The sequence below is a fragment of the Cynocephalus volans genome, chromosome 6, assembly GCF_027409185.1.
Source record: "Cynocephalus volans isolate mCynVol1 chromosome 6, mCynVol1.pri, whole genome shotgun sequence".
In the NCBI taxonomy this organism is placed as follows: Eukaryota; Metazoa; Chordata; class Mammalia; order Dermoptera; family Cynocephalidae; genus Cynocephalus; species Cynocephalus volans.
Window position 1 is genome coordinate 44,198,461 of NC_084465.1, and position 17,048 is coordinate 44,215,508.

General features: G+C 34.5%; 1 protein-coding gene across 7 annotated transcripts in view; it reads left to right on the plus strand.

The window, feature by feature from the left end:
• IMMP2L (inner mitochondrial membrane peptidase subunit 2) overlaps window positions 1-17,048 on the plus strand; it is an 896,337-nt gene that overhangs the window by 587,598 nt on the left and 291,691 nt on the right. For all 7 annotated transcript variants that reach the window (XM_063100446.1, XM_063100444.1, XM_063100443.1 and 4 more), the window contains one exon: window positions 13,257-13,322. In XM_063100446.1, coding sequence (XP_062956516.1) covers window positions 13,257-13,322 — 66 coding nt within the window. The remainder of the gene's footprint in view (window positions 1-13,256; window positions 13,323-17,048) is intronic.

Consider the following 17,048-nt stretch of genomic DNA (forward strand, 5'->3'; position numbering starts at 1 on the left):
ATACAGAATTATTAGAATACTGCAGTTTTTCCCTAGTAGGAAATTTTGTTTTCCTATGACTTTAGAATTTTGTACATGCTTTGGAATCAGTATTTCTTGTCATGTTCATTTTCGGAAATCTTTTATGGCTTTTCTTTATATCTATATTTTTATTGAACATGTAGGGAGCCAATATGCTCAATTTTTTAGAGTTTTCATTGAGGGTTCCCAGCTGTGTTTATCAAAGTTGGGCTTAGGTCACCTGCATCAGAATCACCTAGAGCCTTGTTAAAATGCAGATACTAGATTTCCAGGGCCCAACCCTAGACTTTAAATTAGTTTCAGAACCACTGGTCTACAGACTCAGATTTGAAGACTGCAGAATCATTTATTTTCATGTCAGTATAAATTCTTTTGGGAAGAATTAAGGAGTTATAAATTTTTTCAAAGTCTCAGTTGCCATTTTTATTAAATCATAGGAAATATACCAAGATATTGCTACTAAGTTGATAAATCAACTTGGATATCCATGAAGCAATGACTAGTATCCGTCATGAAAATGGCAACTGAGGAATGAAATTGTGCTAATGTGATGAGCCTTGAAGACATTATGCTGAAAAAAGTAAAATAGGCCAGTCACAAAAGGACAAATATGGTTTGATTCCACTTATATGAAATACTAAGTAGCATTATCTTGGTGTAATGGATTATGATCTAATTATCATTAACAAATACTTATTTTGAATGCAGATAACTGACATGGGACTGGATGTAACGAGAAGGGTAATGCTACCTTCACATCATCTTATGGTCTGTTTATGGAGACAGGAATAATATATAAATAGAAAAGCAAATATGTAGCAAATGGGAGCTTTTAAAATGTTATATTGTACTAGGGCTAAAGAAATTCAAGAGATGTAAGAAAATTCTTCATGGATTCCAGACTCTCTTTTGGTTTTGTGGTTAGTTTTCCATATTTAGATCATTACTGGTATCAGTTCTTCTGTACCCATAATTGCAAAATCCATTTTTACATTTATGTCAAAGCTATTTCCTTTTCTAGTTTGATGTTTCAGGATTTAAATATGAGAAATATTACTGAGCTTAATGCGACTAAAAGTATATCGGAAAAACTGAAGGTATGTAGGAAAAACTGATACACTATTAATTTGCATGCCTTCAATTTATACTGAATGGTTTCCATTTTTGTGTGTGGTAAGATTTCTGACAAAACCAGTGTTTCACTGTGACTGTGACAATACAACTCATTGTGTTGCTGGTGTGTCTCTTGACCCATATCAAGTGAATAGCTTAGCACCAAAGCTGCCATTCAAAATGAAGAGACTCTCTTGGAAGATGACATGACACTGGGTCAATATGTTCTTCAGTTGACTCTAGCACAAGATATCTAGGAGCTATGGTCCTGAAAATTAGCTTTCTTGCTGAAAATAGTTTATTAGTTGGCAGCTGAGAAATTCTGTGTGCATTCTCCAAAGCTAAGGTTAAGGTGGTAAAGGAATTGAGTCTTTTAACACTTAAAGAAAGATAGAGGTGGAATGAAACAGCCATTCAGACAGCAAATAATTAATTGAGTTCCTTTGTTAATAGGCAGGAGGTCAAGTACACATAGCCACAGCGATGATATGGCCTGCATTCTAAACAGCCTAGTCTTTGACTTGAAAGTGATTAAATTGATCATTGGGAACTAATTAAAATGAGATTTTAATTTAGAAGGGTAGTGATATAGTTTGAAAGATAGTATAAGAGATTCAAATATGGTCATTTACCTTACTTTTTGTTTTCTCATTAGTTCTATACAGTTATAACTTTGAGTTCTAGTTCTTTGTCTTTTATTAAATAATGTTATGTATTTGTTTTAAATTTGGGATAATTCTATAGTAGGATATTATGTGATTAGATCAGTGTAACTATGAGTAGTTAGATTTTTATGTATTAAAAGTTAATAAAGATGAAATATGATTTTTCTGGAAACATTTGAATTAGCTACTTCTTCATCATAGTACTCCTCTGAATGTTGCATTTAAATCTTTAAACCCTGGAATTGCAAGGACTTAGGGAATTGTAATTGTTTTAAGAGGAGATGTTCAGAAAATTTCCCTTCTCTGTGTAACATATAATAATATAACAGGAAATATTTGTATTTAAAATAGAGGGACAAAAGCAAACTTTCATGTTATCTAATTAACAAGTAATATCTGAAAATGAAGTATCCAAAATATACAGGGAGTGATGTTGAAGAAAATCTTTGGGAAGAAGACTAGGAAAAGACCTGGAACAGTTCTTGGATTGTGCTGTAAAGAATTAGAGGGAGCCATGTGAGTGCCAGTGAACAGCCTGGAGGGATGGGCATTGTGCTGGAAAAAGCAAGGCAAACAGATGGCAGCAGTGAGAAAGAACCGATAAAGGGTGGGAGAGACACGGTATGCATCAGTAAGGCTTTGGGCTCTACATTTTAAAGTGAAACTGAATCAGAGGATTTTTGTGAGAAGTATTTACTTGATTTTGATATATCTTTTCCAGAAAAGCATTTTACTTTAGGGAGTAGAGTTAGGCTATTTAAAAGTTTTAGATGGAGCTTAATAATGTTTGCATAAGTCAAAACATCTATTCATGTGGTCATTCCAGAACATGATACCATTACCTATAAACCCACTCTAATGTGGATTAGACCCCTGCAAATATATTTTATGCTGGAGGTCTTTCTTAATCACTGATATTTGTGTTCATGTCTCTTGGCAAAGCTCCCATGCTGTAGTGAAATGAAACTCATAAGTTTCTACCATTCAGTTGAAGACTGGTGGGTGGTAAGCATATGTTTCTGAGAATCTGCTCTTATTTAAATCAAAGCCTCCTTCATACATTTAACCCATGGGCATGTAAAACCAGTAGGAGATTATTTCCCTTAATTCTATTTGGCCTTATTTTACTCCATTGTAGAAGTATTTGAGGATGACAAATGGTTCTTCTACTCATACCTGTGTCTGGGAGAGACTCATTAAGCTTCAGCCATCAGAACCACATAGAAATCAAGTCCCCATGCATTTCATCCACACATGAAGATGAGAGTTTGCTCCCATTTTGACTTAAGAGTCTCCCACTGGTGTTCTGGTTTTGAGGAAAGCCGCTGATCATGTTTGAGCTGTCGAGTGTTTCAGAGCCTGTGAAATGTACACCTCAGAGAGCAGCAACATGACAGCTGTAGGGATTAGAATTCATTTTGTGTGTGTGCAGAATTAGAGGATTGATGCTCAGAAATGCAGGCAAGCCTTCTCACATCAATTAGTGTCTTTCAGCCAAGAATAAAGCAGCTTCCTATGAGGAACAACACATGTGGGCAGACATTGTGTGTTTCCACATTAAGTAGGTACCCAATTATTTGGAATAAGATTTTATGATGTAGAAAAAAAAGTGGCTACAGTATGAGTGTGGTAAAAGATGACATAAGGGGGGTAAATCTTCTGATAAATTGCAGCCTCAACATACTCAGTGTTTTTATAAAAAGGACATACCTGAATACATTTTATAGTTATTGCTTACTCTGTACAGTCAACTAAAAATAGCAAGATAGAATTTTTAGCCTTGTGAAAGGATCCATCACAGGTTGATATATGGTTGTGATTTTTGGATAGGGATTTCTTTGTGTCTATATCTGGAACACTGGCAACTAGGATTTTTTCCCCAACCTTTTTAAGGTATACTTGACAAATTAGAATTGTACATATTTACAGTGTAAAACACGACAATTTGATATAAGGATACATTGTGAAATGATTAAATTAAGCTGATTAATATATTTATCACTTCCTGTATTTACTATTTTTTGTGGTGAGAACATTTAGGATCTACTTTCTTAGTAATTTCCAAGTGTATAATACATTATTATTTACTGAAGTCACCATGCTGGAATATAGATCTCCAGAATTTACTCATCTTGTCTAACTGAAACTTTGTACCCTTTGACCAACGTCTCCCCATTTCTGCCTCCTGCCCACAACCCCTGGCAACCACCATTCTACTCTCCCTAACTTGGAATATTTTGACCTATAAGGATTTTCTTACAACAAATAAAACTTTTCCAAGATACCCTAACAAGGGAAAGGACAATCACAGGAACTGTGAGTAATAGCAACATGATAAATGAACTTTCTCTAATTCTGAGGTTCTGTTAAATGACTAGACCCTAAATGTAGCAACTCCAAGACTCTTCTGCCTCCAAGTGGAGTCATGAGTGCTTCTGTGCTCTCTTAGCTGACTCCTCGGGCTCCGTGCCCTTCTTATTTTTCTGGCTGTGTTTTTCTCTTTGTCACTGCTCTGCACCTCTGTGGTTTGGTTTACCCTAATGAGGTAACTGCTGTTAGTCCCTGGAAATAATTCTCCCCCATTTTCCTTGTATTTATCCCCAAAGTTTCCTTACAATCTCTCACAATTCTTTTTAACCCTTCACCTAAATTTGTGCCATTCTCAATTTGCCTCCTTCCACCAGAAGGCATTGATCCTCAGCTCCTAAAACCCCTTTCCAAATTAAGCCCTTTCTCTCGCTTACCAGATGCTGCAGTCTTTCTCCCTCCCTGTAGCTCCGTGTGATTTATCCAGCAGAGAGGGAAAAGATCATACTGGAGGACCTAGAAACAAATACATGCCATTAATAGGAGCTAGACATTTAATCTAATATTATTATTATTTAGCTTAAAACATCCATGAACTATCACAATAACAAATTATTGCATATAAATAGCAGAAAATAAAATATATAGAAAAAGTTTCTGATAATTTAGCAACAAGAGCTATATAAGTAAGTGGCTGTCAAGCCAAGAAAGTAAATGATAATGCTCTTTTCAGGGGTGACCAGTTGGGGTTGATTTTATAAAATCCCAAACCTCATGCATTTTTTTTCTGGAGACAATTTGCTAATACTATTCAGTTATCTATTGTCATTTTCAAGGAAGCAAACTGTGTGTAGTTATTGGAACCTGAGAAATCTTCTACAAAACAGTAGTACTGTGTTTTAAAATTTAATAAGTTCAACAGGGTTAGAACAGAAATGAGTCAGGATACTACATATTTTACTTATGTTCTAACCTCCAAACTGTCAACATTGTCCAGGAGGGTGAGCATTTTAGAGAAAATAGGATAGTGTCAACAATTATGAGGCATCTCACCTCTCCCCACACATACACCTAACTCAATTTTACTCGGAAATTTTGAATTCAGTAGCACAGTTGAAATATTAATAATGCATGTCACTACCATCACTAGATAACATACTAATCCATGGATATTTTCAGTGGGATAAAGAAAATAGAATGGGTACAAATTCTTAGGCCATAAAAATCAGATATCCAAAAATATAGAACTTTATTTTGCCACTATAAATTTAAGTTTCCTATTGAAAGCAAATCTTATTCTTTTCAATACAAGGTAAAACTAAGAGCTTTCTGAGGTAATTCAAGGCAAATTAAGTCTGTTTATTGGTCTCCATCTCGTCAAAGCAGCATCTAAGCTCCAGGGAGTTTATAGTATGTTTGCATCTGGGGAGGGCCCCTGTATCTCAGGGACCCCTCTCTCTGCTGGCATCCATAGAGAGGTATGCTGGCCAGTAAAGGTCCCTCCACCAACACCCCCGAATGCTGGCAACCACTGAAATGTCCCCATTCCCATTTGACTCTTTACTATCTATTGCATAAGCCCCAAAAGTCTTATATGGTAACTCTAGTTATGGGACAAAAGTGCTGGAGGTGGGCACATCAGTGTATACCTCACTTTTTTATCTAACCCTGGAAAGTTACACTGAAGACACCCCGGCCATGTTGTTGTGGGTGCATAGCTCCAATGGACACATGACAACCTAAGAGCTTCTGTCCATCCCAAGCACCTGCTGGGAACAATTAGGCAGTCTTCAAAAGCTTGGTTCACCATAGATAAAATACTTATTTTTATACTTATGATGGTAAGAAGTTTGTTTCTCTTTTTAGATATTTGCCTGGTTAGAAATTAATTATGGCTGTAAAAGTGGGTGGAGGTTAAATGCTGGCTCTGAGTAAAATGGTAAAGACCGCCTTTGGTTTCACTCCCACTTTTACCACCATGCCACTGTCCTAAGTTTGGCATCTTACACCCCACAATACGAGGGTACTTCAAAAGTTCATGGAAAAATAAAATTGAAAAATAATGTGAATCTCTCCATGAACTTTTCGAAGACCCCTCAAATGACTAACATCATGGCAAACTGGTAAGTGAGCTATGCTGGGTACAGGCTGACCCTTGTGCCATTCTTCCAATAGCATCTTCTGAGTGACTACAGACACTTCTTACATCTTTCATGCTCATTTGCTTAAAGGTCCCAACTTGAGTTCTTACGTACTAGTATTTATTTTGCATTTCAGTTGATCTGCCTTCTCTGTGCCATATGGATGGATATGGATATGGTTCTATATAGAAAATACAAATAGCTTGCTTTTTCAGGGTGTTTTGTGGTATGAAGTTTCTTCAAGTCGACCGAAAATACATGGTACTATTTCTCAGCCTGATTGAAGCTAAAAGTCTAAGTCTGGTTAGCTTGATTGAAGTATTAGAGTTATGAGGCCAGATTGATGGTTTTATTCCTTTGAAGACCATCCAATTTTGTTTTATTCCATGGCCTTAAGTGGTACTCTATTGCAAAGGCATAGTCAGTGAGATACTGTGGATAGAGGTCTGAAACCTAGTTTCAAACACTTCTGAGTGCATGTCCAATCATGGGAGCAGTGTAATGCTGCTTCTGCATGAAATACTCCACTTTGGAAGTCTATAACAAAGAACAGTCAGTATTTAAATTTATGTTAAGTATTCATCTTCTTCATTGCCACAGATATGTTCAATGTTAAACATGTTCAGTATAGATAAACCTAGGTTTACAAAATAAATAAAGGAATGTAATTTTCATGACCAGAAGTTTCTTTAGAGGTCAAAGGATTTTTTTAAAAACAGCATGATTCTGTATTGCATGGAAGAATACACACACACACATATATATATTACATGTATGCTATATATGCATTATCTGTATACATATTATCTAACCTAGACAGTGAGGTACAATTATAATTGTATTCAACATGAATACAATGAAGATTGCATTGTTCTACGTTTTGAAATAGTTGAGTTAATAAACATTGGTGGAAATTAATTCATTATTATGATTACACTAAATTCCTTAGATTTTTCATAATTAAGTGAAATTTGTTTTTCAGAATCAAAAACACCCAATTACAAAACTATTGCAGTTATTTTCAATTACAGAAGTTAGAGTCTTAATACTTATTTAATTGATTTTACATAATCATGGCTGATTTACTAATAAGACCAGTTGTCACTATTTGCTTATTAAATTTCTCCTAATCATACTTAGTGAAACAACTCTTTCACTTAACCAAGAAAATTTTTTGTTGCTAAGAAGTTTAATTCTTTAAAGTTCATGCTTTTGTTGTTTCATCAATGCTATTAAAATACATTTACTTGTGTAATGGATTGTTGAAGATAAATCTAAAACATAAAGTTGTTGTTCCTGTTGCCATGTTCTTAAATTACTAGAAACCTGAGTGGAATGTCTCCAGTGCCCTGGAAGACTGAATTGTTGATGCTCAAGCCTGACCCAGTTAGGGTATGCTTTGAGAAAATGGCCAGACTAGATAAACCATCCCTTTCCTATTTCATTCCCACCGCACAAAATGACTATGTAAGCCCTTGTGCTTTAAATCCTATTCACTTCTCATTAAAGTTTTCTATACACATAACAACCTGTTCCTGCCTGATAGTGCCTTTCCCAGGACCTCCCTTTCCACTTCTAGAAAATAAAGTATTATAGAATAGAAATGTGAAACGTTAACCTTGGTTCTTGCCACCTCATCTGTAAGTCACTTTGCTAATAATGAAGGCTTTGGATTGGAGCATTTTCTGCGATATCAGAGCAAAAGTGATTGTTAGGGATTGAATATACATATGTCATTTTCTGAAAGTACATCTGAAGTTATAAGCTCCATGCTTGTGAGGATTTCAAGAATGAACCTGAAGAAATACAAAAATCTACAGTTTCTCTTGTTTAAATTTAAAAGATTCACATAATACAGAGAAAAGTCAGCAAGGGGGGAAATGTAGTTGAAATACTGACTTAAGTAAAAAGTTTTGAGAGTACTAATTAATAAAATAGTATTCAATTTTAAAAATAATTTAAAGTGGGGCTGCATGCACAAAGTTCACATTACTGACCACGAAGCAAGTATACAGAATCCAACACTGAGAGTTACTCATTTTTACTTGATTTTGCAGACAATAACAATCTAATTTTAAACTAACCTGTGACTTTTCACTATGAATCCCATTATATTTAGTTTTGATGCTTCTTTAGTTAATTATGTAATAAAATCTGACAACCTCTAAAATGCTTTTCTTGCCCTCCAAGTAACAGAATCTAATTCTTTTTATTAAAGGGTTTAAAAAAATAGTTTATCTACGTAAGTCTGAAAAAGGGACGGTAACAATTGTCTTAGACCCAGTTAATCGATCTCCTTTAGGAATTTATTTTAGGAAGGGATGAATAAAATTGGTTGAGTACCTAGTATGTGCTAGAATCCCTGATAGATCTGTTATATATGTTCTCTCACTAGTTATATGATGCTATCGGTAGAAGAAGTCTTCAAGATTTCTAGAGGTCCTTCCTCAAACTCAGATGCTATCAGGCACTAGACATTTGTGAAAGAAGCTGGTGGGTTGGAGGCAAATCCTCAGTGTCTGCTTCTCAGCTCCTCCAGACTTCTTTTTGTGCAAGAATATGGGCCCAGTGTTGCCAGAGCTCTCTATTTTTTCAAGAGGAACAAGAAATTAGAATTTTTATATGAAATCTCCTGTTTGCTTGGCTAGCTGAAGATTTAAAATAAAACAAAAAACAAATGGATGGACTAAAACAAAATATTTCTGTAAGCCAGATTTGATTGTCTCACTTCTGGTTTTAGAACCTCTGATCTAATCTTATCTTTCTGAAAATGAGACCAAGATTGGTTATGCAGCTTGCCTACAGTCAGCAACTCGCTTATGGCAGAGGCGGATATTAATGGCAGACTCCATTTCCGTTTTACTCCAGTTCATGTATTTGCAGGACACAAGGAGGACCATCATGTGGTCACCAAGTGGAGAACTGAGGTCATGGAGAACGGGGAAGATTAAAAGTAGCATAGAAAGGGCTAGATAATACTCCAAAGCCTTTTCTAGCTCCAACCACTATGAAAACCCTGTCAAACCCTGGCAACATTTTCCAAAATTTAGATGAGAAAGGAGGAGGGAAGCTATCATTTTATATGACTTTTTATAACTGTTGAATAGGCTTTTCATTCTTCTTATTTTGGTTAAAACAACAGCAAAACTTGCATTTTTAAAATTATGATGATTTCATGTCATGTGGTGTAGTACATGACCATTCTTTAGGACAGTGAATAGTAGCTTATCTAATATAAGGCATCCCCTGAATTTTAGTTCGTACTTTTACCTCATTAATAGAGCATTAAGATTTAGACCTCACTGCGATATATGCAATGTAATTAGTGTCCAATAAATGGTTGTAATTTTGAGGGATCCATGCTCATTATTAGGCTATGGCTAAGGTGACTTGTAATCCTGAGATTAACTCTGTGATAATCTAGGCCAATTCTGAACCAAGTAAATATAAAAATCTACCCAATTCACAGAGGGAGATTTCAGAATTTTACCATAAGTGGGACAAGAGTAATAATGCCCAGACCCGGGTATAACGTGTCCATGTGACATCAAGATGAGGTGGGATCTGGAGTGGGTGTTGGGGGTTGGGGATGACACATGCTAATATTTTTTTTCCCAAGACGCAAGGGGCTTCTCCTGAGTATGCCAAAGTATTTTCCCAAGGCTCTGGACAGGGTCAAAATTAAGACAGAAAAGACCACGAGATCAATTGCAGAGACCTAAGGCATGGCTCTGTTTGGCCTGCCATAGGATAACATGGTAACATTTCTATCCAGATAGGCGGTGAAATTCACAAGAACATTGACCATCATCTTATGGAAATCCTATCATGTTTACACTGGACCCAGCTCCCTTTCCCACAACCATTGTAGTTAGAGTCTTATATTCTGCCATTCCAAGTAGATCTGTTAAGACCCATGCAGCACAGAGACAATTCTAAGCTCACTGTCCAAGCCAAGGAGAATTATTGCCTAATTAAATCATAAGCATAAAACATAATGTTTAAAATTCAAGTCCCAGAAATAAATATTGAGAAACACTGCTTATTATGAAAACACTAAATTTACAAATTTAAATGTAAATTTGAGTATTTATTAGGCAGCATACATTGTATTCCTAAAGTAAGGCATAGTCCTTCACTTGTTATTTTTCACATTTTCTAGGAGATAGGCAAGTGGCCAAGAAAATTAAGACAAAGAGTTTAATAACTTTCATGCTATAAATTTGTAATAACTCTCCTACCTCTTCTACTTACATCAAAGTAATGCATTCAGCGGCATAATGATTAAAATATAGATATAGATTTTAAGCAGTAATGGAATTAATGTTAGTAATAGCTTTTTTTTCATTTTGAATAATTTGATTAGATTCATGAGTTTAACAGTACATTAAAATTTATAGGTATGTTTGAAGTAGTAATTCATAAGATTTTAATTACATAGATAGCTCACTTTGCATAGTCTATTTTGCCTCATGATCTTAAAATATAGGTTATTTAAAAATATAAAATACTTTTAAAGCAACTCAAAAGCTTAAAGATTGCTGGTATAAAATTTTTTTATGCTGAGAAGAGTTGCTTTTTATATTATTTCATTAAAGTTAATCCCACCTCAGTATTAGGTGAAAAACTTGGTAATTAGTTCAGGTCTTACTCCTGTCTTGGAGCATTTTTTTATCAGGTAATATCATATGACATAAACTGTTGTCATTGGCTGAAGGCTGTCCCAGTAATCTGGACCAAAAATCTAGAGTGATCCTTTCTTAGTAAAATTGGATGCACATTTTTCTTTCATTTTTCTTTCTGTAGTTATAGATAAATTCATGGAACAAATAGCATGTTTAACTTGTATTTTTAATCCATATATTCTGTTGTTATTTCTATATTATTAAATATTCTTCTATAATGTAATTTTTAATGACTGTAAAGTATTTCATTATGTGGGTAGACTATAATTTATTTAACCAATCTCCTTCTGTTGAATTTTTTAAAATAGAGAACACTGCTTTAAATGTCCATGTAGCTAAAATTTTGCATTCATCCATAATCATTTTATTAGGATAAATTCCTGGAAATAATAATTATTATCTTAAAAAGAATATAAAATCTTTACACTGCCTTACAGAAAGACATGTTATATGACCACACAGTTTATATGCCCAGTCCTCAACAGCATTTTATTTTTATTATTAGTAGTAGTATTGGTACATCTTTGTCGGTATAGTAAGAAAATGTTTTAATATGCAATTCTTTGGTGACCGCTGAGGCTGAATATTGTTTTATAGATTTCTAGTTAACCAAACAGAAAGACATGGGAGGAGCAATTTCTAAAAGGCCTATAAGTAGCCATATACAGAGGACCCAAATTCTATCAGCTTGAATATGTCCAGATCCTTCAGTCTAGCTGTACACTGATGATGTTAAAGTTATGGAAATGTATGTTTACTCAATTTAATGAAAGGGAGAGGCCAGTCAAAACTCTGATCAAACATCCTTTTCAAATAAAGAGTATTAATAATTAAGTTAGTGAGAAACTATGAAACTAATTGTCACAAGTAGATGCAATTAGTTTACATGATTTCATTTTCTTTGCAAGACATCACGAAATATAAATCTTACTGAAACTGCATATTTCCTTTGAAGTATACATTTTGAATATATTTAATCTTTTTAGTTTTGGTGCATTTACATTCCTTGTAAAAAGTAGTTTAATTCAACATGTGACTAGAATTGAAAGTATTCTTATCTATCCATGATTTTCAAATGCATTTTAAATCATTTATGTGATATATGAGATGTTCCTTGAAACGGGTCTGTTAAATCAAAAGACATTAAATGTTATTGGCAGAAAATTAGCCATAGTAAGATTGAGTTATCCATTGCTGCGTAACAAATTACCACAATATCCTGCAGCTTAAAACAACAAATATTTTTTATTTCACACATTATCAGGATCAGGAAACCAGAAGCAGCTTAAGCTGTGTGGTTCTGGCTTTGGGTCTCTCATGAAGCTGCAGTCAAGCTGCCCACCAGAGCTGCAGTCTCTGGAGGCTTGCCTGGGGCAGCACCATCTGCTTCTGAGCTCACTCATGGGACAGTTAGCAGACCTGAGGTTCTTATCACTTGAGTCTCTCCTTAGGGCCACCCAGGACAGATATGGCTTCCCCCAGAGTGATCCAGGAGGTGACTTGAGACAGGGAAAGAGGAAGGGAGGAGGAAAAGGGAAGAGGGAGAGGGAGGAAAGTAGAGGAAGAAGAGGAAAAGGGAGAGCCCAAGGTAGAAGTGCAGATCTGTTTTAAAGCATAATCCCCAAAATGATCTGCCATCGCTTTTGCTATACTCTCTTGACCTCCTATGCCACTGTGGGAAGGAAGTATGCAGGGTATGGATACCAGGACAGGCAGGGATTTATTTAGAGTAAATTGTATTACTTCAAGTAAAAATTTACCATAGTCAAGTAGCTTAATATAAGTGACGTTTGCTAAAGTATATCAGAACCTGTCAATTTCTTGAAACTAACGGTAGCCGTGTTTTAGCATTAGGAATTCTATAATTGTCAAATGGCTAAAGCAGAATGTAATGGAAAAGAATTCTCTAATTTTTAAAATTAAAAAATATTTAATTTTTAGGGTTTTCTTGAGGATTTAAATCAAACTCCTATCATTTAAAAGAAATGTCTAGTCATTTTCTTATGTATGGATTCTCTTTCTTATAATAACTTATCTTTAATAACAATAATTTTACTAATGAACTTTATCTCTTATTAATAAAATTCCTTATTCCTCTGTATTCTTTTATTTTTGTAAATGTCAGCATGGCTTCGTTTCCCCCGAAGGTTTAAAATGAGAATTACTTCAATAGTAATTTCATACCACTTGGGACCTAAGTAGGACTGATATCATGTCATGGATACAGCGGATTCTGTAATGATTTTATTATAGCCTGTTTTGTTATTGAATTTCTTTTTATTTTCTTAAAACAAGAGAGACATAACCTTATCTTATTATTCTAGGTCTCCTAAAAACCCAGAACAGAAGATCATTAAGAGAGTGATTGCTCTTGAAGGAGATATTGTCAGGTAAGTACTTAAACTGTTGTTTTTAAGTTTTAAAGATCTAGATTTTTGTTTTGTTTTAAATCATATTTCATGGGAAGTACATCTCAATTCAAAGAGGGCCAAAGCTTTGGAGATATTCCAAATGAGCTGGCACATGTTTAGTGAGCATCATTAACAATTTTAGGATATAAGGCATACAAAAATTTACGGATCATCTTATTCTTTAATTGTAAAGCACAGGGGAAATAAATATTAATTTAACAAATTAATCACATACTCTAAAATGACCATTAAATCATTATTTTTCAGATGTTAAAATTAGCACAGTTATTTTAAGACTATGGTGTCAAGATTCATTTTAGAAAAATTCAAGAACATTTTATTATTTTAGAAGCAAATACAGAAACTAAGAGAAATCTTTTATAATCAGAGAGATGAGGGAAAACTGGAAATTGATGTAAAATAGAAACGTCTGAATCAGAGACAGGAATACAAGCTTTAGGTGATAATATTGTAACAATCAGGTGTTTAAATGATGCGTAGTATGTCTTATTTATTCTCCTTGCTGATACATCAAGAACAATGATTGAGATTCAGCAAATAAATATTTATGTGGCATGATATGTCTCATTTTGATTGTTTTCTTCTTTAAATAAGTAATAGCCAGGTCTATACAATGTGGTAGCTGAAATGCTTTGAAAACTATATTCATAAAGTGTTCTGATCCTGTTTTCCTGAAAAGCTTGATCATAAAGTATCTGTATTAATTATACAGAGTAAGCAATCTCACTAAAATGAGCCTCAGTCAGTTTTAGGGCAGAATCTAGGCTAGCAGTTCTAAAAGGATGGCTTGAAGGTCCCAAGGGGGTCCTCCAGATCGTTTTTGGCAGTCTATGTGATCAACTACTTTCTTAATAATACTAAGTTTTTATTTGCCTTTTTACTCTCATTCCCTTATGAGTGTACAGTGGAATTTTCCAGAGGTGTGATATTGCAATAGATTGAATGCAGGAGCACATATGAGAATCCAGATGTCTGCTATTGAACCAGATGTAAAAGATGTGTGAAACTGTAAAAAATGCCACTCTTCTCACTACGTTTCCTTTGTTTGGGAAAATAACCATATTTTTCATTAAAAATAGAGTTTTCTTATTAGTATATGTGTTTGTTGTTATTTTAAATTGAATCAATCAATCAATATTTTTTAAAATTCCTCACTTTAATTTCTAATATGGTAAATAGTAGGTAGTATCCACATAAACAAAAGATTTTGGGGATCCCCAGTTATTTTTAAGAGCGTAAAGGAGTCCTGTGACCAAACAATTTGAGGACTTACTTATGTAGGAATGTATGGCAGAAGCTTTCAGGTCAGGATTAACTGCTCGTTAGTAGCCTCCATAATATCAATGGAGCTATTGAGTACTGAGGTGTGGTTTGCATGGTTTATATTAAAAAACATTTGGTCTTTTTTTCTTCTTCAAGATTTATTGAGGTATAATTTATATATACATATACATGTACATATTTGTATACATACATATATGTGTGTGTGTGTATATATATATCATATAATTCACACATTTTTAAATAAACAGTTCAGCGAGTTTTAGTGTAAATTTATACAGTTATGCAACCTTCACCAAAATCTAGTTTTTGAACCCTTCTATTACCTCCAAAAGTTCTCTCATGTCCATTCACACTCAACTTCACTTCCACTCCCAGTCCCAGTCAACCACGGGTCAGCTTTTTGTCTCTGTAGTTTAGCCTTTTGCTAGAAATTTTATTTAAATGGAATTATAGAATATGTTGTCTCTGGTGTCTGGTTTCTTTCACTTAGCATAATGTTTTTTAGGTCTTTCTGTGTTTTGTATGTTATCTGTTGTTCATTTTATTGCTGAGTATATTTCATTGTATGGACCTACCACATTTTGTTTATCCATTCACACACTGATGGACATTAGGATTGTTCCAAGTTTGGAGATATTATGAGTAACATGTGTAAGGGCATTTTTGTAAAGACTATAGACATGTGTGTCTTTGGGTGAAAATATGTTATCATTTCTATAGGTTGTATACCTAGGGATGCTGAGTATTATGGTAAGTGTATGATTAACTTTTAAGAGACTGCCAAACTACTTTAGAAAGTGGCTGTATCATTTTACGTCCCACCAGCAATATTCAAGCGTTTCAGTTTCTTTACATCCTTGATAGCACTTGGCATTGCGAATATTTTTGATTGTAGCCATTCTAGGGGATGAAGTAAAATCTCATTGTTCTGATTTGTGTTTCTCTGAAGGCTAGTGATGTTGATGAGCATCTGTCCATGGGCTTACTTGCCATTCATATATCTTCTTGGTCTGTTCAAATTATTTGCCCATTTTGTAATGGATTGTTTATATTTTGAGTTATAAAGTCCTTGAGTTTTATTCTTTGAGTGGAATGAGCATATTGGAGAGGATGCGTGTGTGTATAATGCTGCGATTGTAGTCAGGAGTAAGTGTATTAGTACAAAAGAGCATGGTTTACATTTCCTGTAGGATATGCGTTCTAAATAAGAACCTGATGACTTTTTTTTTTTTTTAATTTAAGAGCCTATCCAGCCTTCTGATTTCTGTGGGAAACTGGGAAGAGCAGTACATTTGGAAAACCATATGCTATCCATCCATAAATATCCAAAATATATTTTTAGTATTTGGAGAACTGTATGTGGATATAATGCAAATCTCATTCAAAGAATGAGTCAGCAAACCTTGAAAACATTAGGCTAAGTGAAAGAAGCCAGTCACAAAAGACTGCGTATTATATGATTCCATTTATATGAATTGTCCAGAAGAGGCAAATTCATAGAAACAGAAATAGACTAGTGGTTCTCATACCACTAGTCCTCCATATGGAGGAGGGGGAATAGGATTTACTGCTATAACCAGTGCAAGTTTTTTTGGTGGGAGAGAGGAGTATGAAAATGTTCTAAAATTAGATTGGGGTGATGGTTGCACAATTCTGTGAATATATTAAAACATTGAGTTGTACATTTTAAAGGGGTAAATTGTATGTTAATATGGATTACATCTCAATGAAGCTATGTAAAAGAAAACCAAAAGAATTAGTTAATACAGCAGACAAAACTTTTATCTATGTAAAGTAATCTATAGGATGAGGAATGTCAAGGGATCTATTTTACACTATAATCCAAAGAGAACACAGCTTTTAATTCAGATGTATCATTATTGGTCACTAGATGAAAAGTCAACAATGTGAGATTGCAGAGCTTGGTCAGACATAAAAAGCTCTGTGCAATCAGAAATCCTACAACAGACTTTTCTGAGAAAAGGTCCAGATTTTTGCTGTCTTCAGTCCATGTAAATATTGGGTTCACAGAGCAGAGCCAGAACTAGATTGAGGGTTAATGGTACAGGGCTGGGAATTGAGGGAAAGAGAGTTAGACAATGTAATAGGTTTCAAGCTCTTTCCCCACTGCTGCAGCCCATGCATGCAAAATTGACACCAGGGACACATGGCCCCATCTGTCCCCCTTTACCACACCTCTGTCATTGAGCAGTGAATAACATAAAGAATGGGAGTACATATGCTCAAGACTCTCCTATTGTGTGGCCTCAAAAACTATTTGATAATTGATTAGAAAATAATCAGTTTTCAGAATTTGGTATTTTTAAAGAAAATTAAAATTTTTATTCCTTTGAAACTTCAATAGCTAAGATTCTGGACTTCCTGGGCTTTAAATCAATG